This window comes from Phyllobates terribilis, unplaced genomic scaffold (genome assembly GCF_046119375.1).
Source record: "Phyllobates terribilis strain yellow unplaced genomic scaffold, ASM4611937v1 Scaffold_9__5_contigs__length_417890890, whole genome shotgun sequence".
Lineage (NCBI taxonomy): Eukaryota > Metazoa > Chordata > Amphibia > Anura > Dendrobatidae > Phyllobates > Phyllobates terribilis.
In genome coordinates this window covers 332841601-332862003 of record NW_027362769.1, presented here as the reverse complement: position 1 = coordinate 332862003, position 20403 = coordinate 332841601, and the positions used below count along the sequence as shown (strand labels likewise).

The following is a 20403-nucleotide window of genomic DNA, read 5'->3' as shown; positions in this document are numbered from 1 at the left end:
CATGTCCTTGCCCTATAAGACCAAGCCATTTTCCCCGTCGCCACCATTTTCTCACTGCTGCAGCTACGTGTTAGACGGCACCGCTCTTGCTGTGTGCGCTATACCTTGTTAATTTCAAGCCAATTTTCGCACAAATCTACAGATAGCTTGGGAGTAGGGAATAGTTGTGATTGCAGTCCTTTTAAGGACTAGGTTACAGCATTTCCTACGACTTTTATCAGGCAGGTCTGTGCTCTTAAATAGATAGGTTGTGGGAGTAAAGACTAATTGTAATTGGAGTCCTTTTCAGGACTAGATTACATCAGTTCCTATCAGTTTTTGCCAGGCAGGTCTGTGCCAGTGCTGTGCAAGTTTTTTTCACAGCATTTGGCTGAATCTAGCAAAGCTAATCCTTTTTGGCCTATTGCAGAGTGTGTAAGTCAGTGGAGTAGCCTATCTGTGTTGCAAGATATACCACCTGTGTATAGAATACCAATTTTTTTACTGCATTTAGTGAAGTAAAATCTTTTGGGCATAGCATCATTCTATTAGTCCATCTATACTGACCTCCATCAGGTTAAAATTGAATATAATTTTTTTCTGCATCTAGCTCTGAAAAAATATTTGGCCTTCTAGCAGTGTGTGGGACTTTCTCTATTAGTCCATCTATACTGACCTCCATCAGGTTGCAAACTGAATATATTTTTTTCTGCATCTACCTCTGAAAAAATATTGGGCTTGTAGCTGTGTGTGGGACGTGTTCTATTACTCCATCTATACTGACCTCCATCAGGTTGCAAATTGAATATAATTTTTTTCTGCATCTAGCTCTGAAAAAATATTGGGCTTCTAGCTGTGTGTGGGACTTGTTGTATTAGTCCATCTATACTGACCTCCATCAGGTTGCAAACTGAATATATTTTTTTCTGCATCTACCTCTGAAAAAATATTGGGCTTCTAGCTGTGTGTGGGACTTGTTCTATTAATCCATCTATACAGACCTCCATCAGGTTGCAAACTGAATATAATTTTTTTCTGCATCTAGCTCTGAAAAAATATTTGGCCTTCTAGCAGTGTGTGGGACTTTCTCTATTAGTCCATCTATACTGACCTCCATCAGGTTGCAAATTAAAAATAATTTTTATCTGCATCTAGCTCTGAAAAAATATTTGGGATTCTAGCTGTGTGTGGGACTTGTTCTATTACTCCATCTATACTGACCTCCATCAGGTTGCAAATTGAATATAATTTTTTTCTGCATCTAGCTCTGAAAAAATATTGGGCTTCTAGCTGTGTGTGGGACTTGTTCTATTAGTCCATCTATACTGACCTCCATCAGGTTGCAAACTGAATATATTTTTTTCTGCATCTACCTCTGAAAAAATATTGGGCTTCTAGCTGTGTGTGGGACTTGTTCTATTAATCCATCTATACAGACCTCCATCAGGTTGCAAACTGAATATAATTTTTTCTGCATCTACCTCTGAAAAAATATTTGGGCTTCTAGCTGTGTGTGGGACTTGTTCTATTACTCCATCTATACTGACCTCCATCAGGTTGCAAATTGAATATAATTTTTTTCTGCATCTAGCTCTGAAAAAATATTGGGCTTCTAGCTGTGTGTGGGACTTGTTGTATTAGTCCATCTATACTGACCTCCATCAGGTTGCAAACTGAATATATTTTTTTCTGCATCTACCGCTGAAAAAATATTTGGGCTTCTAGCTGTGTGTGGGACTTGTTCTATTACTCCATCTATACTGACCTCCATCAGGTTGCAAATTGAATATAATTTTTTTCTGCATCTAGCTCTGAAAAAATATTGGGCTTCTAGCTGTGTGTGGGACTTGTTGTATTAGTCCATCTATACTGACCTCCATCAGGTTGCAAACTGAATATATTTTTTTCTGCATCTACCTCTGAAAAAATATTGGGATTCTAGCTGTGTGTGGGACTTGTTCTATTAATCCATCTATACAGACCTCCATCAGGTTGCAAACTGAATATAATTTTGTTCTGCATCTAGCTCTGAAAAAATATTTGGCCTTCTAGCAGTGTGTGGGACTTTCTCTATTAGTCCATCTATACTGACCTCCATCAGGTTGCAAATTAAAAATAATTTTTATCTGCATCTAGCTCTGAAAAAATATTTGGGCTTCTAGCTGTGTGTGGGACTTGTTCTATTACTCCATCTATACTGACCTCCATCAGGTTGCAAATTGAATATAATTTTTTTCTGCATCTAGCTCTGAAAAAATATTGGGCTTCTAGCTGTGTGTGGGACTTGTTGTATTAGTCCATCTATACTGACCTCCATCAGGTTGCAAACCGAATATATTTTTTTCTGCATCTACCTCTGAAAAAATATTGGGCTTCTAGCTGTGTGTGGGACTCGTTCTATTAATCCATCTATACAGACCTCCATCAGGTTGCAAACTGAATTTAATTTTTTTCTGCATCTAGCTCTGAAAAAATATTTGGCCTTCTAGCAGTGTGTGGGACTTTCTTTATTAGTCCATCTATACTGACCTCCATCAGGTTGCAAACTGAAAATAATTTTTTTCTGCATCTAGCTCTGAAAAAATATTTGGCCTTCTAGCAGTGTGTGGGACTTTCTCTATTAGTCCATCTATACTGACCTCCATCAGGTTGCAAACTGAATATAATTTTTTTCTGCATATAGCTCTGAAAAAATATTTGGGCTTCTAGCTGTGTGTGGGACTTGTTCTATTAGTCCATCTATACTGACCTCCATCAGGTTGCAAATTGAATATAATTTTTTTCTGCATCTAACCCAGCCAATAGTTTTGGCCTAATACCATAGTTTGGCCACTCAGCTCTGCTCGGTTCCCATCCATTGTTTTTTTGTGCAAACAACTCCAGAGCTGTGAATTAGTTAACCACCAAAATGAGTGGAAAAAGGCCTGCTGCTGGTGGAAAGGGGAATAGGCGTGTTGGGAAGGGGAAAAAAGGTTGTGTCCGTGGGGTAGGTGTTAAAGCAACAGTAACATCTGCAGAAGAAAGACCATCTTCCAGCCAAACTAAAATGTCTACTTCTTTTAGCGGACAGTGTGATAAGATCCCTTTCTTACGGCCACGCCAATCGCTACAAATTCCAGATGAGGCACAAAAACAGCAGGTGCTTCAACGGATATCAAGTGCTCCTTTAAGTGGGCTCTCCTCCACATCAACTTCAACATCACAAATACTCCAGTCCTCAAAGGTGTCACCCCAATCGCACTTGCTTCCTCACAGCTCCCAAATCTCCAGCTGCCCGTCTGAGTATGAGGTAGAACAGATGGTTGAGTCTGCAGAGCTGTTTACTCATACTATAGCCTGGGAATCAGAGGTCGACTCCAGCGCTTCTGTGAATCCAGACGAGGAAATGATCTGCACTGATGCCCAGAATCTTTATGAGTCGGATCCAGGACCAGACGCAGAAGGTTCTGACCATAATGTAGACCCTCATTCCCAAACTGTAACTCCTGTTGGTGGAGACAATGAGGAAGACGATGATGAGACTCAAATACCTGATTGGAGCGACAACTTTAGTTTTTTGTCAGGGCAGGAACAGGTTGGCTCTGAGGACGACGGGTGTGATAAAGCACAGGGTGATGATGATGAGGTTGGAGATCCCACTTACTGTCAACCCACAGTCAGCCAAGAGATGAGGTCAGCAGAGGAGGTGGAGGAAGATGCTAGTGACGACGAGGTCAGGTTGCGCCTTCCTGGACAGAGACGTAGTACTGGAAGCACGTCAACAACTGCATCCTCAAACACAACTCTGCCTCTCACCACAAGTCGTGGTGGCTCTTCAGGTCGCATGGGTGCTAAGCCTTGCATAGCCTGGGCATTTTTTCAGATCGATAAAGATGACCCAACTCGTGTTATCTGTAACATTTGTCAGCAAAAGCTAAGTAGAGGCCAAAAAATACATAGTTTGAGTACTTCATGCATGAACCGGCACATGGACATGAAGCATAAGTTGCAGTGGGAAGCTCAGTGTGCTACAATGCGGCCTAGCCGGCCGGGCCAACCACCGTCTGCCATATCTTGTGCATCTGCGGCCTCTTCATCCTCTGTGACTGGGGGGACAGCAGTCACACCTGTTTTGGGGCGCAGACCTGCCACCTCTTTACCCACAACAGCCAGCGTGATTGGCAGGTCATCATTTTCTTTGGAGGTGGTAACACCAGCTGGTGTTGAGCGCTGTCCGACATCGATAGCACCACCTTTGGATCAAGGCAACCTAACATGTCCGCCTGCATCTTCCTCACAGACCGGCAGTTTGCCGGGGACACCCTTATCAACCCCGTCTAAGCACAATAGCCAGCCCTCGGTCCCTCAGATGTGGACAAGTAAAAGACCATTTCCTTCTAGCCATGAGAAAGCTAAGAGGTTGAATTTCACCATCTGCAAGCTCTTGGCTACAGAAATGCTGCCTTTCCGCCTGGTGGACACAGAGGATTTTCAAGACCTTATGTCCGTCGCAGTGCCCCAGTACCAGATGCCCAGTCGGCACTACTTCTCAAAGAAAGGTGTGCCTGCGCTCCACCAGCATGTCGCACACAACATCACCGCTTCTTTGAGAAACTCTGTGTGTGACAGGGTGCATTTCACCACAGACACTTGGACGAGTAGGCATGGACAGGGGCGTTACATGTCGCTGACTGGGCACTGGGTAACTCTGGTGACAGCAGGACAAGGGGCTGCTGTCCAAGTCTTGCCGTCCCCACGAGTTGTGCGTCAATCCTCTTTATGTCAAAGTTCCTCCACTGCTTCTGCCTCCTCAACCTCCTCTCGGTCTTCCACCTGCACCCAAAGCCTGTCTGGTCATGCCACAAGCTTTCTAACTGCGCAGAAGGGATCCTGCACACCTCCTTACTATGCTGGCAGTAGGGCTCAACGTCATCAGGCGGTTTTTACTTTGAAATGTCTGGGAAATGTGAGTCACACAGCTGAGGAGTTGTGATCAGCTCTGGAGAACCAATTTCATGAATGGTTGTCTCCACTGGACCTGAAACCAGGGAAGGACGTGTGCGACAATGCTGCAAACCTGGGTGCGGCCCTTCGCCGGGGCAATGTCACACACGTGCCTTGTATGGCTCACGTGTTGAACCTGGTTGTCCAGCAATTTTTAGCCCACTATCCCAGACTAGATGGCCTTCTGCAGAGGGCACGGTTGCTGTGTGCTCACTTCCGCCGTTCGCATCCCGCAGCTCAGCGACTTACATCTCTACAGAAGTCGTTGGGCCTGCCACTTCACCGGCTAAAATGCGATGTGCCTACCCGGTGGAATTCAACTCTGCACATGTTGCAGCGACTGTGGCAGCACCGACAAGCCCTGGTGCAATACGTTCTGACGTATAGCCTGGGCCAACGAGATCCAGACGTGGGGCAAATCACGCTGGAGGATTGTTCTCAGATCAGGGACCTATGCACCCTTCTGCACAGTTTTGAAATGGCGACGAAAATGTTTAGTGCTGACGATGCCATTATCAGCATGACTATTCCGGTGATTTACATGCTGGAGCACATGTTAAACAGAATTCGGAGTCAGGTGGTGGCACAAGAGGAGGTGGAGGAAGTAGAGGGGGAGGAGTTGTATGCGGAAGGGCTAACATCTGCAAGGTCCAGACGGTCGGCAGCACCAAGGCGGCAGGCATGTAAGGGTGGGGGAGATGGTTTAACCAGGGCGCATGGTAGCAGCCAAACTAGTGAGGAAGGTGCAGGAGCCCAGGAAGAAGTGGAGGACGAACTGATGGAAGACTCATCAGATGAGGGAGACCTTGATCACATTTCTGTTGTGCGAGGTCGGGGGGAGAGGACAGAGGAAGGAAGCATGATTGTTACCTCGCCACCAACACAACAGGGACTTGGTGCTCCTGGATGCGCAACACACATGAGTGCCTTCTTGCTGCACTACCTGCAACATGACCCTCGAATTGGGAGAATTAGAAATAATCCTGACTACTGGATGTGAACTGCCTCCCGCCATCATAGACACTCCTTTTGATGATGCTCCAGAGGTTCTGAATGGGGTAGAGGTCAGGGGAGCATGGGAGTCACACCATAAGTTTGTCCCCTTTTATGCCCATATCAGCCAGAGATGCAGATGTTTTATGTGCAGCATGAGATGGTGCATTATCATGCAAAAAAATGATCTTGCTGTGAAATACACGGTTCTTCTTCTTGAACCATGGCAGGAAGTGCTGTTTGAGAAAATCCACATACATTATGGAATTCATCTTTAGCGCCTTCAGGGATCCTAAAGGGGCCGACAATCTCTCTCCCCATGATTCCAGCCCAAAACATTACTCCACCTCCTCCTTGTTGGCGCTGTAGCCGTGTTTGCGTGGGGTGTCCATCAACCAGCCATCCTCCACTCCATCCATCTGGACCATCGAGCGCTGCACGGCACTCATCCGTGAACAAAACAGTTTTGAAATCAGTCTTCATGTAATGTTTGGCCCACTGGAGCCGTTTCTGCTTGTGTGAAGTGGATAGAGGAGGTCGACAGGATGGCGTATGCACAGCTGCAAACCTCTGAAGGACCCTGCATCTTGTTGTTCGGGGGACGTTGGAGGCACCAGCAGCTTCAAAAACTTGTCTGCTGCTATGACAAGGCTTTTTTGCCGCTGGTCTTTTAACCTGACGTAATTGCCTGTAGGAAAGAGTCCTCAATTTGCCCTTATCAGCACGCACACGTGTGTACTGTGAATCAGCTACATACTTCTTGATTGCCAAGACACTTCATCCTGATCATCGCACAATGTTGATTGTAGTCATGCCTTGACCTAAACACTCCACAATTTGTTGCTTCTCAGCAGCCAACACATCCTTTTTCTTTCCCATTTTGGCAGAAAATGTAGGCTGCTTAATAATGTCTTGCCTTTCATTGGACACACCTGCCAAACTAATTAGCACAGGTGTCTGCAATTGCTTACAGTGATATAAAGAGCCCTGACACACATCACCATCAATGAGTTTAACTGACAAACAAACATATTCTTCCCTTATCACTCCTAAACACTTTTTGCATAATAATTTGGAACACAGTGTACATGTGCTTTTCCACAAAACACCAGTGGTTCACGTAGTGAATCTTACAGTTCTAACTTGCCAACCGTGGTCTGTATGGAGTTGTTCAATAAAGGGCCCAAAATTAAGATAACATAGATGGGAGAGGTCTCTATGAATAGGAATTCCTAAGTATTTGATACCCTGTGAGGGCCAGGCAAAGGGAAAGTTGGACTGGATGGAATCCTATATGGATTTGGGGAGGGAGACATCGAGGGCCTCAGACTTCGCTGCATTGATTTTAAAATTTGACCATGTAACAAAGTGATCTATTTCAGCCATAACAGCATGGATGGATATATGTGATTGAGTGATATATACTAGGACATCATCAGCAAATAGAGAGCACTTGTACTCGGTGCCTCCCACCTCAATCCACCTAATATTGGAGTTATGGCGAATTGATGAGAGCAGGTGCTCTGTCACTAGGATGTATAAGAGAGGGGACAGAGAACATCCCTGCCTTGTCCCATTGGTGATTGTGAAAGGTGATGAAAATGTTCTGACGCGCCCCCTGGGCCTTGGGACACCCGGAGCCGGACCCTTTTTGGTGGATGCTGGTGGTTGTAGTCTCCGTGGCGGCGACCCGGTTCCGTGGCTCAGGGCGGTCAAACCAGTGGCGGAACTATTTATGTGGTTTTGATGTTTAAATGTCCGACTACGCCACCCGTGGATTGCGGTCAGAGTGAACCGCCGCTCCAGGGCAGACCGCTGAGGCTGGTGTTGTGGGTGCAGCAGAGCGTAGAATAACTCCCCACGGGAGGAGTATAGCCTCAGGGCAGTGTATGCGGAGGATGGGGGTGATGGTGCAGGGCAGCAGCAGTAATGACACGGAGTCAGTGATGCAGTCCAGGGCCTTTACTCACAGTTCTTATTATCCAGACCACGTCTGCAGGTAACGGCTGCCCACGTCGTACTGTGCTCACCAGGTGAGGGGCTCAGACAACTCCCAGATAACTTTGGAGCGCTTCACAGGACCCCCTTTGTGTGTCCTTTGTCTGGCCTTTCTTACCAACCCTTCTGTCCGGCTGCCTCGGGCCTCCTCTTGGTAAACTTGGCGCCAGTTTCCCTGACCCTATGTGGTGCCTTCCTAGCGGGTGTAGCGAGGGGCTGCGCCACATAAAATGTCACAGCCTCCAGTTTCTAGCTGAGGGTCGTTTCCTGCCTCCACTAGTTTCGGGGACCGGTCTCCCCCTTTGGCCTGACCCCTCCACGCAGGTGGATTCGGGCGTGCGGTGGCGACTCGCCCGTCCGCACCCCTGGGATCCCTTCATTCCTCGTTCCTGGATCCTTCTCCGCTCCTCTTCCTTCCTTCTCCCTCTTCCAGGCCTGGGCCTCTGTTACTAGGCCCACCTCCGGAGCAGAGCTCATGCAGAGCCCCTGCTCCCTGCCACTTCTGCTCAGACTTCTCTGCACTGAACTAAGATGGTGCCCACCTTTTATAATCCCTTCTCAATGCACCCAGGAACTGCTTCCTCCCTGCTCCTGCACTACAGGGTTCCCCTTCCTCAGTGTTCCCTCCCCCCACTCCAGCCAGGGACAGGGACTGTCGTGCCCATCTCAGGGGCATATTGGTCGCCCTGCCCCACGGCAATGTGGTGTAATGCATGCAGGTGTCGGGTCCTGATCCACACTCCATCCTTACCTGAGAGTTTGATATCACACCTCTGGGTGAGGTGCAATACCTCTGTAGCAACCGAGCCCTCAGGGTAATACAGTTCCATTTATCTTCAGCCTAGGTGACGTATTGCGATACAGGGCCGTGATTTTGGCTATAAAAGGGTCCCCTAGACCCCTACCCCAAGCTTTTAAGAGAATCATATATGGCGTGCCAGGAGACTCTATGGAATGCTTTCTCAGCATCCAACGAGAGTATCTAATTACAAATTTTTAACTGCATCTAGCCCAGGAAATACTTTGTGCCTAGTAGCAGTGTCTGCTAGTCAGCGGATTATCCCGGCTGTTAAGCAAGCTACACCACCTGTAGTTTTGACACTTAATTTTTTCAAAGGAAATGCTTCGGGACCACGGGATACTCAGTGAAGAGCATCAGGAGGCACCCCAAGGCATAGGGGCTGGGACTGGCAGTAGGATGCCTTGCGGTGGACAGCTGAGCTCGATCCTTATAAAAGCTTTTTAACTGCAGCAGCTTTAGTGGACGCTACTGGAGCTGGAATTACGTGGCTGCTGGCATGAGAATTGCCCTCCAATAGATCCTTGTAAATGGATTTAAAGTGTATTCATTCAAATTAGAGAGACAATTTAAATTAAAAAGCTTAGAGCTGCCTCCACCACAGGGGGGCTCGCTCGACCCACCAGCGGACAGGCACCAGTATTGGGAGAGGGGGGCTGGCCGTCAGGGTTCACCGCGGCTCTGGCACAAACCCGGCGACACGGAGGTGGCACGGGCAGGAGCGGACTGAACGTGTCGGCTTCTCACTTTTTGGATTTTAGAAGGGCATGACATGCCTATATCTGTGTCTTCCCCTCCTTTTACTCCTCCACCTCTTTTCTTTTCGCATGACTATATGTACTTGTCACTTTTCCATGTGTTAGTTGTGTCTTCAGAGCAGTTTGTCAGCTTTTGGACACCTTTGAAGGTGTTTTCTATGTGTTTCTAGAACCGAACTCGAACACTACGGGGGTGGCTCAACACTACTCCCTAGCTCAGGTAGCACCTCTCCCTACACGGTCTGATTCCAGAGTGACTGTAACGAGCACGGCGGCGCCAGGTCTGATATAGACCTGATGATGCTGAGCGGCCAGCCAATCACTGTAATTCCACAACCACCATGGCTATGGCTTTACAGTGAGTGGCAGACAATCACTGCATGCTCATTGGCCCTGTAAAGAGTGCCAAACATGCAGGGAGGGGACCAGAGTTCCTGCCGAGCAACTGGAGCACTGAGATGCTCGGGTGAGCACCGAGCAGTAGCGAGCATGATCGCTCATCACTAGTGGTTACCTTATAAGTTAAAGTGTACTGAAATATCACAAAGCTGCAACTAGAGATTGACAGCTTTATTTATTGCTGCCTCGTGAAGAACTAATGACATCAACCCTATAATGCTATACTATCAAAAACCCCATTATAAGTCTGAAAAAAATCCATATTTCACATATAAAATAGACTTTTCCATATTTACCGTCCAATCCAATTTTGCCGTCACCATCTGAGTCACCAGCAGACATTAAGTTCTTTGTTTCAGAGTCGGTCAGTTTTCTGGCATTATTACTGAACTTCTTCATGAGCAGTCTAGATATGAGAAAGGGAGAGTCACAATGTAGCAGAGGAACTCTAGAGATCCATATACATAGACCCCTTATTATTATTATTTATTATTATAGCGCCATTAATTCCATGGCAATTTGCATGTTTAAAAGGGCATAGCAAACAACAAGTACAATAATTTGAACAAAAATGAGTCAGCAACTTGTACAGGAGGAACGAGAACCCTGCCCACGAGGGCTCACAATCTACAAGGGATGGGTGAGGATACAGTAGGTGGGGGTGGAGCTGGTCGTGCAGCAGTATGGTGGAGCGATATTTACTGCATGTTGTAGGCTTGTCTGAAGAGGTGAGTCTTCGGGTTTCTTTTGAAGGTTTCCACGGTAGGCGAGAGTTCCAGAGTAGGGGGGATGCATGGGAGAAATCTTGTATGCGATTGTGTGAAGAGGAGATAACAGGGGAGTAGAGCAGGAGATCTTGTCAGGATCGAATGTTGCATGCAGGTATGTACTGGGAGACTAGGTCACAGATATATGGAGGAGACAGGTTGTGGGTGGCTTCATATGACATGGTTAGAGTGTTGAACTGGAGTCTCTGGGCAATGGGGAACCAGTGAAGGGATTGACAGAGAGGAGAGGCCGGGGCATAGCGGGGAACAGGTAGATTAGTCGGGCAGCAGAGTTTAGGATATTTTGCAGGGGTGTGAGAGTTTTAGAAGGGAGACCACAGAGCAGGATGTTGTAGTAGTTGAGGCGAGAGATGATGAGGACGTGCACTAGTGTTTTTGCAGATTCATAGTGGAGGAATGTGCAGATCTGGGAAATATTTTTGAGTTGGAGTCGGCAGGAAGTGGAAAGGGCTTAAAGGAGAGATCAGAGTCAAGGGTTACCCTGAGGCAGTAAGCTTGCAGGACTCGGGGGCGTGGACAGCCATTGACTTTGATAGATAGGTCAGGTGGAGGGGTTGAGCGAGATGGTGGAAAGATGATGAATTCAGTTTTATCCATATTACGTTTTAGGAATCTAGCAAAGAAGAAAGATGAAATAGTGGACAGACATTGTGGGATTCTGGTTAGTAAGGAGGTGATATCAGGTCCGGAGAGGTAGATCTGTGTGTCATCGGCATAGAGGTGATTCTGAAAGCCATGAGACTCTATGAGCTGTCCAAGGCTGAAGGTGTAGATGGAGAAGAGCAGGGGTCCTAGAACTGAGCCTTGGGGGACACCGACAGATAGGGGGCAAGATGAGGAGGTGGTGTGTGAATGGGAGACACTGAATGTCCTGTCTGTCAGGTATGAGGAGATCCAAGATAGGGCCAAGTCTGTGATGCCGAGAGATGAGAGAGTGTGTAGTAATAGGGAGTGGTCTACTGTGTCAAAGGTAGATGACAGGTCCAGAAGGAGAAGGACAGAGTAGTGTCGCTTGGATTTGGCAGTCAGTAGGGGTCGTTGGTGACTTTAGTCAGGGCAGTTTCAGTAGAATGATACAGTCGGAAGCCAGATTGGAGGCGGTCAAAGAGGGAGTAGGACGAGAGGTAGGAGGACAGTTCAAGATGGACATGTTGTTTTAGTAGTTTTGAGGCATAGGGGAGAAGTGATATGGGGCGATAGCTAGACAGAGAGGATGGGTCAAGCAATGGCTTTTTGAGGATGGATGTGATCCAGGCATGTTTGAAGCATAAGGGGAAGACACCAGTTGTTAGTGACAGGTTGAAAAGGTGGGATAGGATTGGGATGAAGACTGTGGTGAGGTTAGGGATGAGGTGGGACGGGATTGGGTCAAGTTCACAGGTGGTGAGATGTGACTTGGAGAGTAAAGAGTAAAGTTGATCTTCCTTGATGGATGAGAAGCTGGTTTTGGAGAAGGAGAGTTGAGCAGCTGTGAGGAGGGACTGTGGGGACTTATGGCAAAGGCTTTGTCTTATGTTGTCAATCTTCTGCTTGAAGAATGAGGCAAAGTCTTCAGCTGAGATGAATGCAGAGGGAGAGGAGAGTTAGAAAGGTTGGATAGGGAACAGAGGTGGGTGAAGATGAGGTCCAGTGTGTGGCCATCTTTGTGAGTGGGGGCTGAAGACCATTGAGCAAGGCCAAAGGAGGAAGTGAGGTATAGAAGCTTAGAGACAGATGAGTGGGGAGAGTCAATGGGGATGTTGAAATCGCCCATGATGATAGTGGGGATGTCAGCGGAAAGGAAGTGAAATAGCCAGGTGGTGAAGTGGTCTAAGAAGGTGGTGGCTGGCCCTGTGGGTTGGTAAATGACAGCCAGTTGGAGGTTGGAGGGGGAGTAAATGTGCACACAGTGCACTTCAAAAGAAGGGAGGGTAACGGAGGGTGGCAGTGGGAGATGTGAGAAGGAGCAGTTGTCTGACAGTAGAAACCCAACTCCTCCACCATGCTTGCAGCTGGTGTGGGAGGTGTGGGATAGGTGTAATCCGCCATACAAAAGTGCAGCTGGAGAGGCGGTGAGCCAGGTTTCGGTGATGGCGAGGAAGGAAAGTTTGTTGGTTATGAAAAGATCATGGATGTATGAAAGTTTGTTGTGGATGGAGCGAGTGTTCCATAGAGCTCCTGATAGTGGTAGTGGGGAAGCAGGGGCTGGGTGGATGGATATAAGGTTAGAGAGGTTGCGGAAATGTGTGCTTGATCTAGGATGAATTGTACAGGTGACTGTGAGGATATGGTGAAGGGGGGGGCGGGATTTGGAGAGCTATCGCCGGCAGTGAGGAGGAGCAGAGAAAGTGTTAGCAGGTGGGAGAAGGAGAGGGCATGAGGTGGCTGTCTGTGCTTAGAGATGCAGGATTGTATGTTAAGGAATAGTTCTGAGGAGGAGGTGAAGTGGAAAGGGAGGATGGAGGAAGAGATGAAGAGTTCCTAACTAGGAGTAGGGATTAGAAGGGTTAGTAGAAAGTGAAGGACTATAGAGGAGAGAGTGAAGACAAACAGGAACATTGTTTACTGTGGCTGAGTATCCAGCTACCTTCAGTTCCCTTCAGGTTCAATTCAGGACTAATTCAGAGCTGTACACTTCTATGCTACATTTGTATAGTACACTGCCAGATGACACGTCCTGCAGACATAGAGCTCACAAATATATTTGCTACAAAGTGCAGGCAGCTATGAACCAGAGGGGAGTGGTCTCTGCTCATCTATATCTGACAATTATCAATAATTAGGGCTGAGATTTAATTCATAGCTACAGATCTCCTACTTATAATACATGGATGGTGAGACTTTTATCTTTCCCTCCCTCCAATTTGTTCCATTGGTGGTTACGTCATTACTCACTTCGCATCACTTTCCTCAATGAATCCACTCTTGTCTATGTCCAGGATTTCAAAGACTTTCCTGACTTCAGTCCGGGCCTTGCTTCTCAGACCAGATTTGGCAAAGAAAGTTTTGTAGTTGAAGGATTCCTTGACTGAAAAGGAAATGATTGGGAAGTTTGGATTGATAGATTAAAAATAGATAGATAGAGACATAGATAGATCAATAGATACTGTAAGGTGGCTAATGGTCGTGTAGTCGATGGGAGGTATGTATCAGAGAGATGGCTGTTCTCTGTGATGTAACCCGGTGTATTTACTCTAGTGCTTGCGTGAACTACGAGGACTAATTGTTGCACCTGGGAGCCGGGGTACGGGCTACTAGGAGAGATGGGCGGATGCAGCAACCCACATACCTCACCACTGTGTGTGATTAACAGCCTATAAAATGGAAGCTGTTTGCCACATGGTCTGTGTGCTTGGAGGGAGAATGCCTCCTGTGTGTTTGTCTTCAGACCAAGCCAGGACACTGGATGCTACCCCAGCTTGTGTGCCACACAGGCCTGAGTGAGCAGAGACTTGCTAAGGATGTCTATTTTGTTTGCCTGATCTCAATGCCATTTGCTTTTCTGTTTTGCTTGTGGGTTTATGAAGCAATAAACCCATATGAACTTTTAGAGGAACATGCCTCCTGTTTTCCTCCCTTCGCACCCCAGCGAGTAAAACCCCTACAATAGATAGATACAGATATTAGATAGAGACCTAGATAGATAAAAATATATATTAGATAAATATACATAAGATAGATAGAGGAAATAGATAGATAGATAGATATAACAGACAGATATTAGAAAAATAGACATTAGATAGAAGGAATACATAGAAAAGATATGTATATATGTATATATATGTTAGATAAATAGAAATAATACAGATGAAAGATAAAAAAAATTATTAAATAAATAGTCATAAGATAGAGGGGTAGAAAGATGGATAAAAGATACTGTATATATATATTAGATAAATAGACGTAAGATAGATAGATTATAGATAGATACAATAGATCAATATAAGATAGGCATAAGATATATGAACAATAGATAGATCGATAGATAGATAGACAGGCACACTAGATTAACTGAAATATTAGTTGCAATTATATTTATAAATACGTTTTTACAGAACCAGGGACACTAATAAACTTTTCCTATGAATATTAGTTTTGCTCTTCAGCATATTAGACATTCACCTTGGAGTAAAGTAAATGTGTTTCCTATTTCCAACATAAAACTTCTCTAAAACTGCAGTAACAATCAGGTAGGACTTGCAAGATATAATAGCAGTTACCCTGTCCTCCACAGGAGGCACTGTGACATCTAACTCCTAACTTGACCCTGATGTCTTAATTCTATTATCTCGGGAGATGAGGAGTGATGATAGACCAAGGTGCTGATAACAGATAGTACATTACCTTCAGCGCTCTTGATGGCAGCTGAGATGTCAGCGTCACTGAGGATACCTGCAAAAGCCATCTACTTATCTGCTAAGAGATAAATGATGAGTTAGACATTTTGAACCTTGCTGGTACAGTTGCAACATAAGGAATAAAATAGCATAGCAGAAGCACAAATATCAATCGTGGGTACAGTACAACACTTGTGAAGATAGGCATTGTCTACTCCATTCTATCCATAGTATTACAATCAGCAATCTGCAACAAGGTAACAATATTTCAGTGTAACAAACAACGTTTATATAAAGACCTAATACACTGAACCCCTTCCCAAAAACACCACCTTTGCTTTGACTAAGACACGAGGAAGCAATCCAGGTTTGTGGCGATGAGAGTTGCAAGTAACCAGAGTGATGTTGTCGGCCGATAAAAAAAAGGTATTCCTTTGCAGTAATTGTAGTCCAAAAAATCATAGGAAATCTCCTTCCAGCCTGATCCTTGTAGGTAAGGATTGGAAATAGTCTTTTTTTTTCAGTAGCAATTCTTCTACTCTTCCAAGTTGGAGATAAGATGTGACTCGTGCTTACCCCCTTAGGGGACCCCAGTTACATACCCTCCAAACACCACCCTCAGATCATACACACAGCATAGAGTACCCCCTTCACAGAGCAATTCTTCCGAGGCTGGGGCTGTAAAGCCTGATGGCTAATGACTTGGTTATTTATAGTGATGAGCGAGCACTAAAATTCTCGGGTACTCGTTGCTCGGGTAGAGCAAATTGGAGTGCTCAAGTCCTCAGTCCGAGTAACGAGCCCAATGTAAGTCTATGAGAATCTCGAGCATTTTTCCGGCTGCACCATTCCCCCCGCGACAGTCTGCAGAGGGCCCAAAAGTTGCCCAAATCAACGGGAACAGTGCTCAAATGACATGGGAACAGCATTGCGAAGACCTCTGGAAGCATCTCTGACTCACAATAAAATATACAAAAACGAAACGAAAATGGATTTTCCTGGGAAAAACGTTAAGGAACATCCTTTCTGTTGTGCATACGCCTGGACTGATGGCGTGTGCGTGATTAGTGATCCCGCTGTACCATGAACCGGGGAGTGCCTGGAGGGGCGTAACTAAGTATCAACCCGATCCGACCAGATCGCACGGCGGCTCAGTCGACTCCGTGCACCAGGGAGGAACCAAGCAGAGGGACCAGGTGCTACTGCTAGGTCAGACCCCGGACACGGCTGTTGACCCACACCGGAGAATGCAGGAACAGGCAGGTTAGGCTGGCTTACAGATAGGTGGGTATTGGCAGGCACAACTGGTATGCAGACAGGTGGGTATTGGCAGGCACGACTGGTATGCAGACAGGGGGGTACTGGCAAGCACGGCTGGAGTGCAGACAGGGAGGTACTGGCAGGCACGGCTGGCGTGCAGACAGAGAGGTACTAGCAGGTTGGAGCGCAGGCTGGATATGGTCCAGTACGGACTGGGATACTGGAACAGAGCCGCAGATGCGGTAGACAAGGCAGAGCAGAGAGGAACCGCCGGAGCGGTGAGCAAGGCAGAGCAGAGCAGAATAGCCGCAGCGGTGAACAAGGCAGAGTAGAGGGGAACCACTGGAGCGGTGAGCAAGCAGAGCGAAACTGCAGGTCCGGTGGACAAGGCAGAGCAGAGAGGAACCGCCGGAGCGGTGAACAAGGCAGAGCAGAGGGGAACCGCCGGAGCGGTGGGCAAGGCAGAACCGCTGGTGCGGTGAGCAAGCAGAGTGAAACCGCAGATGCGGTGAACAAGGCAGAGTAGAGAGGAACCGCCGGAGCGGTGGACAAGGCAGACCAGAGAGGAACCGCTGGAGCAGTGGGAAAGGCAGAGCAGAGAGGTACCGCCGGAGCGGTGAGCAAGGCAGAGCAGAGCAGAACCGCCAGAGCGGTGAACAAGGCAGAGCAGAGGGGAACCGCTGGAGCGGTGAGCAAGTAGAGCGAAACCGCAGGTGCGGTGAACAAGGCGGAGCAGAGAGGAACCGCCGGAGCGGTTATCAAGGCGGAGCAGAGAGAAACCGCTGGAGTGGTGAGCAAGCAGAAAGGACAGGGCGCTGTTCACATGGAACAGACTGGAACATACAGGAAGATGGTTAGAACACAGGAGGTAGATACGGAGGAAGGGAAAAGGGACAAGCAGAACCAGATACACACAAGGTACTTACAATAAAGTAGCGAGTGCACTCTAAACTCACAAACAGAAGTACAGAGACAACGAGTTGTAGTTAGGTGCAGGTTCAGACACTGCAGGAAAAGGGAAGGTACGGACATAGAGTCAAACAGGTAACAGGCTAGGAGACAGTTCAGACAGGAACTGGCACTGTAACGAGATACAGGAACGGGCCTGGGTATGCAGCCCCCAGAACTGGCAGAAACAGACAAGAAGTCACAGGTAACAGGTCTGGGTATGCGGCCCCCAGAAATGGCGGAAACAGACAAGAGGTAGAACTGGACCTGGCAACTTCAGAATCAAGGAGCACACTGAATGTTAGCATTGCTCAGGCACCTCCTTCAGGGTGGAGTGGGTTTAAATATCCAGTGACTCACAGCAATAGGCTGGGGACGCATTAGGAGTGCGCCCACAGCAGCTATAAGAATCAGGAAGTAACCGGGCCGCCGCCCTAAGCAATCAGACCAGAGGCATGCACACAGCATGAACAGGCGAAAGGCTTGCAGACTGGACTGAAGGGTAAGATTGCGATCTTGCATAGTGGGAGGTGGTGCACTATGCAAGCACGCCGCCAGGGATGTTACACTTTCCAGGGTAATGACTTGTATACAAGGCAAAATAAATAACCAAAAACAAAAATGCTTCTCTACACCATTGGCTATGTTCACATGTAGCGTTTTTGATGCGTTTTTGCACATTTGCATTGCGTTCAACGGTGAAAAATACATTCACCGGTAAATGTCATTTTAACATTTTACTATTCTATCTGGCCATGTTGTGTGTGAGACATGATTAGACACATCCTGTTTCATTTATGAAGGCTTCATGGGGGAAAGAGAAATCCTTAATATTTTTATGACACTCTCCCATACTGTTTGCCTATGCCGTGAATGCAATGGCTGCCCAAAATTTGGAGGAACTGCAATGCCCCTTGCAAGAGATGTAGAGGTCAGAGGGCCTCCTGAAAACAATGTTCCCATTATTAGGAAGTGGGTCTCCCATACTGTTTGCCTATGCAGTGAATTCAACGGCTGCCAAAAATTTGGAGGCACACCAATGCTTCTTGCAAGAGACGTAGATATGGTGATATGGTAAATATTGAGGTGATATGGTGGTGGAGGCTGAGGATGAGGAGAAGGAGGAGGACAAGAGCAAAAAGACAGAATCAGGAAGCATATACCCATATCTGGGTGTGAAGACAGAGGTGCATGGGAATAGAGTTAGACCTCCCAAAAAAAAGACACTGTATTTGAGTTTATGCTACACTACTATTATTCAGTGGTGTTGAGAAGTCTGGCCCAATTCAGCCCTTGTTCATTTTTATAGGAGTCAGCCTGTCGGCATTTTCAGTTGACAGGCAGATGCGCCTATCAGTTATAATTCCACCAGCGGCACTAAAAACCTGCTCTGACAAAACGCTAGCGGCAAGGCAGGCCAGGACCTCCAAGGCGTAGAGAGCCAGTTCATGCCACGTGGCTAGCTTGGATACCCAATAATTATAAGGCACAGAGGAATCACGGCGGACGTTGGTACTGTCGGCAAGGTACACTCCCTCAGCATCTTCCGAAACTTTTCCCTCCTTGTGAGAGTACCCCGCGCCTCATGGCCTGTGCGATGGGAGGGTCTGAGAAAACTGTCCCAGAACTTCGACAGTGTTTCGCTGCCTCTGCTGGATTTCATTTGTGTCTCTCTCGCCTGTACTCTTTGGTTGTCCAATGAACTGTGACCTCTGCCGCCAGCGTTTTCAGATGGAAATTGTTTTAATAATTCCGCAACAAGGGCCTTCTGGTATTGCCCTATTTTATTAGGCCTGTCCGGCAAGGGAATAAGAGACAGAAAGTTCTCCTTGTAGCGTGGGTCTAGAAGTGTCACCAACCAGTAATGAAAGTAAGTAAAAGAGAGGAAGCAAAATAGCGCTGTTACCCAAAAACAATATAGTTATGTAGTGAAAGTTGCTCACCTGGATCAATGAAGATCTGCACAACAATGAAGTAGACCGGGGGCTGCAGGCAGCACAAGATATCCAAAGGATACGAAGACGTCAGATAACAGATGCAGAGTGGTGCTGATGAATCCGCTCTCCATCGGTGAATAAGAAGACAGGCACAGCAAGTACAGCAGTGTGGATAACTGTACTTTATTGTAACAATAAGCTAATTAACAACGCATTTAACGGACATACCCGTCCGCTTTCTCAAGTCATAGCCCTGTCACCAGTGCCTCTTCTATGACCTGAGGAAGCGGACCGGTATGTCCGTGAAACGCGTTGTCAATTAGCTTATTGTTACAATAAAGTACAGTCATTGACACTGCTGTACTTGCTGTGCCTGTCTTCGTTTTCACCGGTGGAGCGCGGATTCATCAGCACCACTCTGCATCCGTTAACCAACCAGTAATGACTGTCACCCAAAATTTGGACAAAGCAAGGGTCATGGGAAAGGCAGTGTAAAATAAAATCAGCCATGTGTGCGAGACTGCTAAGAGGCAAGACTTCCGTGTCCTCACCAAGAGGATGACTGACCATGCTTTCCTCCTCCTCCTCCTCCTCCTCTTCCTCCTCCCTGTCCTCAGGCCATCCATGCTGGAATAGCGCAGGAAACTAGCTCCTGATCTTCTTCCTCCTCTTTCTCATTGTCACCCAATCCACGTTGGGATGAGATGAGGCTGGGCTGTGTGGAATCACCTTGTATGGTTCCTTGTTAAATCTCATCATGCTCCGCCTGCAATGCATCCTCTTTAATTGTGAGCAAAAGAGCGTTTCAGAAGACAGAGAAGCAGGATGGTGACGCCAATTATGGCGGCATTGCCGCTCACCATCTTGGTGGAGTCCTCAAAGTTTTGGAGGATGGTACAGATGTCTGACTTTCATGTCCACTCCTGAGGTCTTATGTGTGGAGTCTGACCTGAATACCGGCGGCCTTGTTGATGCTGGTAGTCAACAACTGCCCTCTTCTACTCACAAATCCTTTCCAACATCTGCAGTGTAGAATACCAACTTGTGGGTTCATCGCACACAAGTCGGAGAGCTGGAAGCTGCAAACAGTGCTGAATCATGGCAAGGGCGGCAGAAGCTGTAGCTGACTTTCTAAAATGGGCACACACATGGCATACTTTGACAGGCAGATCCGGGTAGGTTTTGAGAAACCGCTGAACCACGAGGTTAAGCACATGGGCCAGGCATGGTACATGTATGAGCTCG

General features: G+C 47.0%; 1 protein-coding gene across 4 annotated transcripts in view; it reads right to left on the bottom strand.

The window, feature by feature from the left end:
- Window positions 1-20403, bottom strand: part of LOC141160982 (parvalbumin beta-like) — an 83293-nt gene that overhangs the window by 10621 nt on the left and 52269 nt on the right. For 2 of the 4 annotated variants that reach the window (XM_073645777.1, XM_073645776.1), the window contains 3 exons: window positions 15021-15092; window positions 13572-13704; window positions 10206-10315 (listed from right to left, as the gene is read on the bottom strand). In XM_073645777.1, the coding sequence (XP_073501878.1) occupies window positions 10206-10315; window positions 13572-13704; window positions 15021-15081 (304 nt within the window). In that variant the 5' untranslated portion in view covers window positions 15082-15092. The remainder of the gene's footprint in view (window positions 1-10205; window positions 10316-13571; window positions 13705-15020; window positions 15093-20403) is intronic. The other 2 variants (XM_073645778.1, XM_073645779.1) reach the window with 1 other exon arrangement.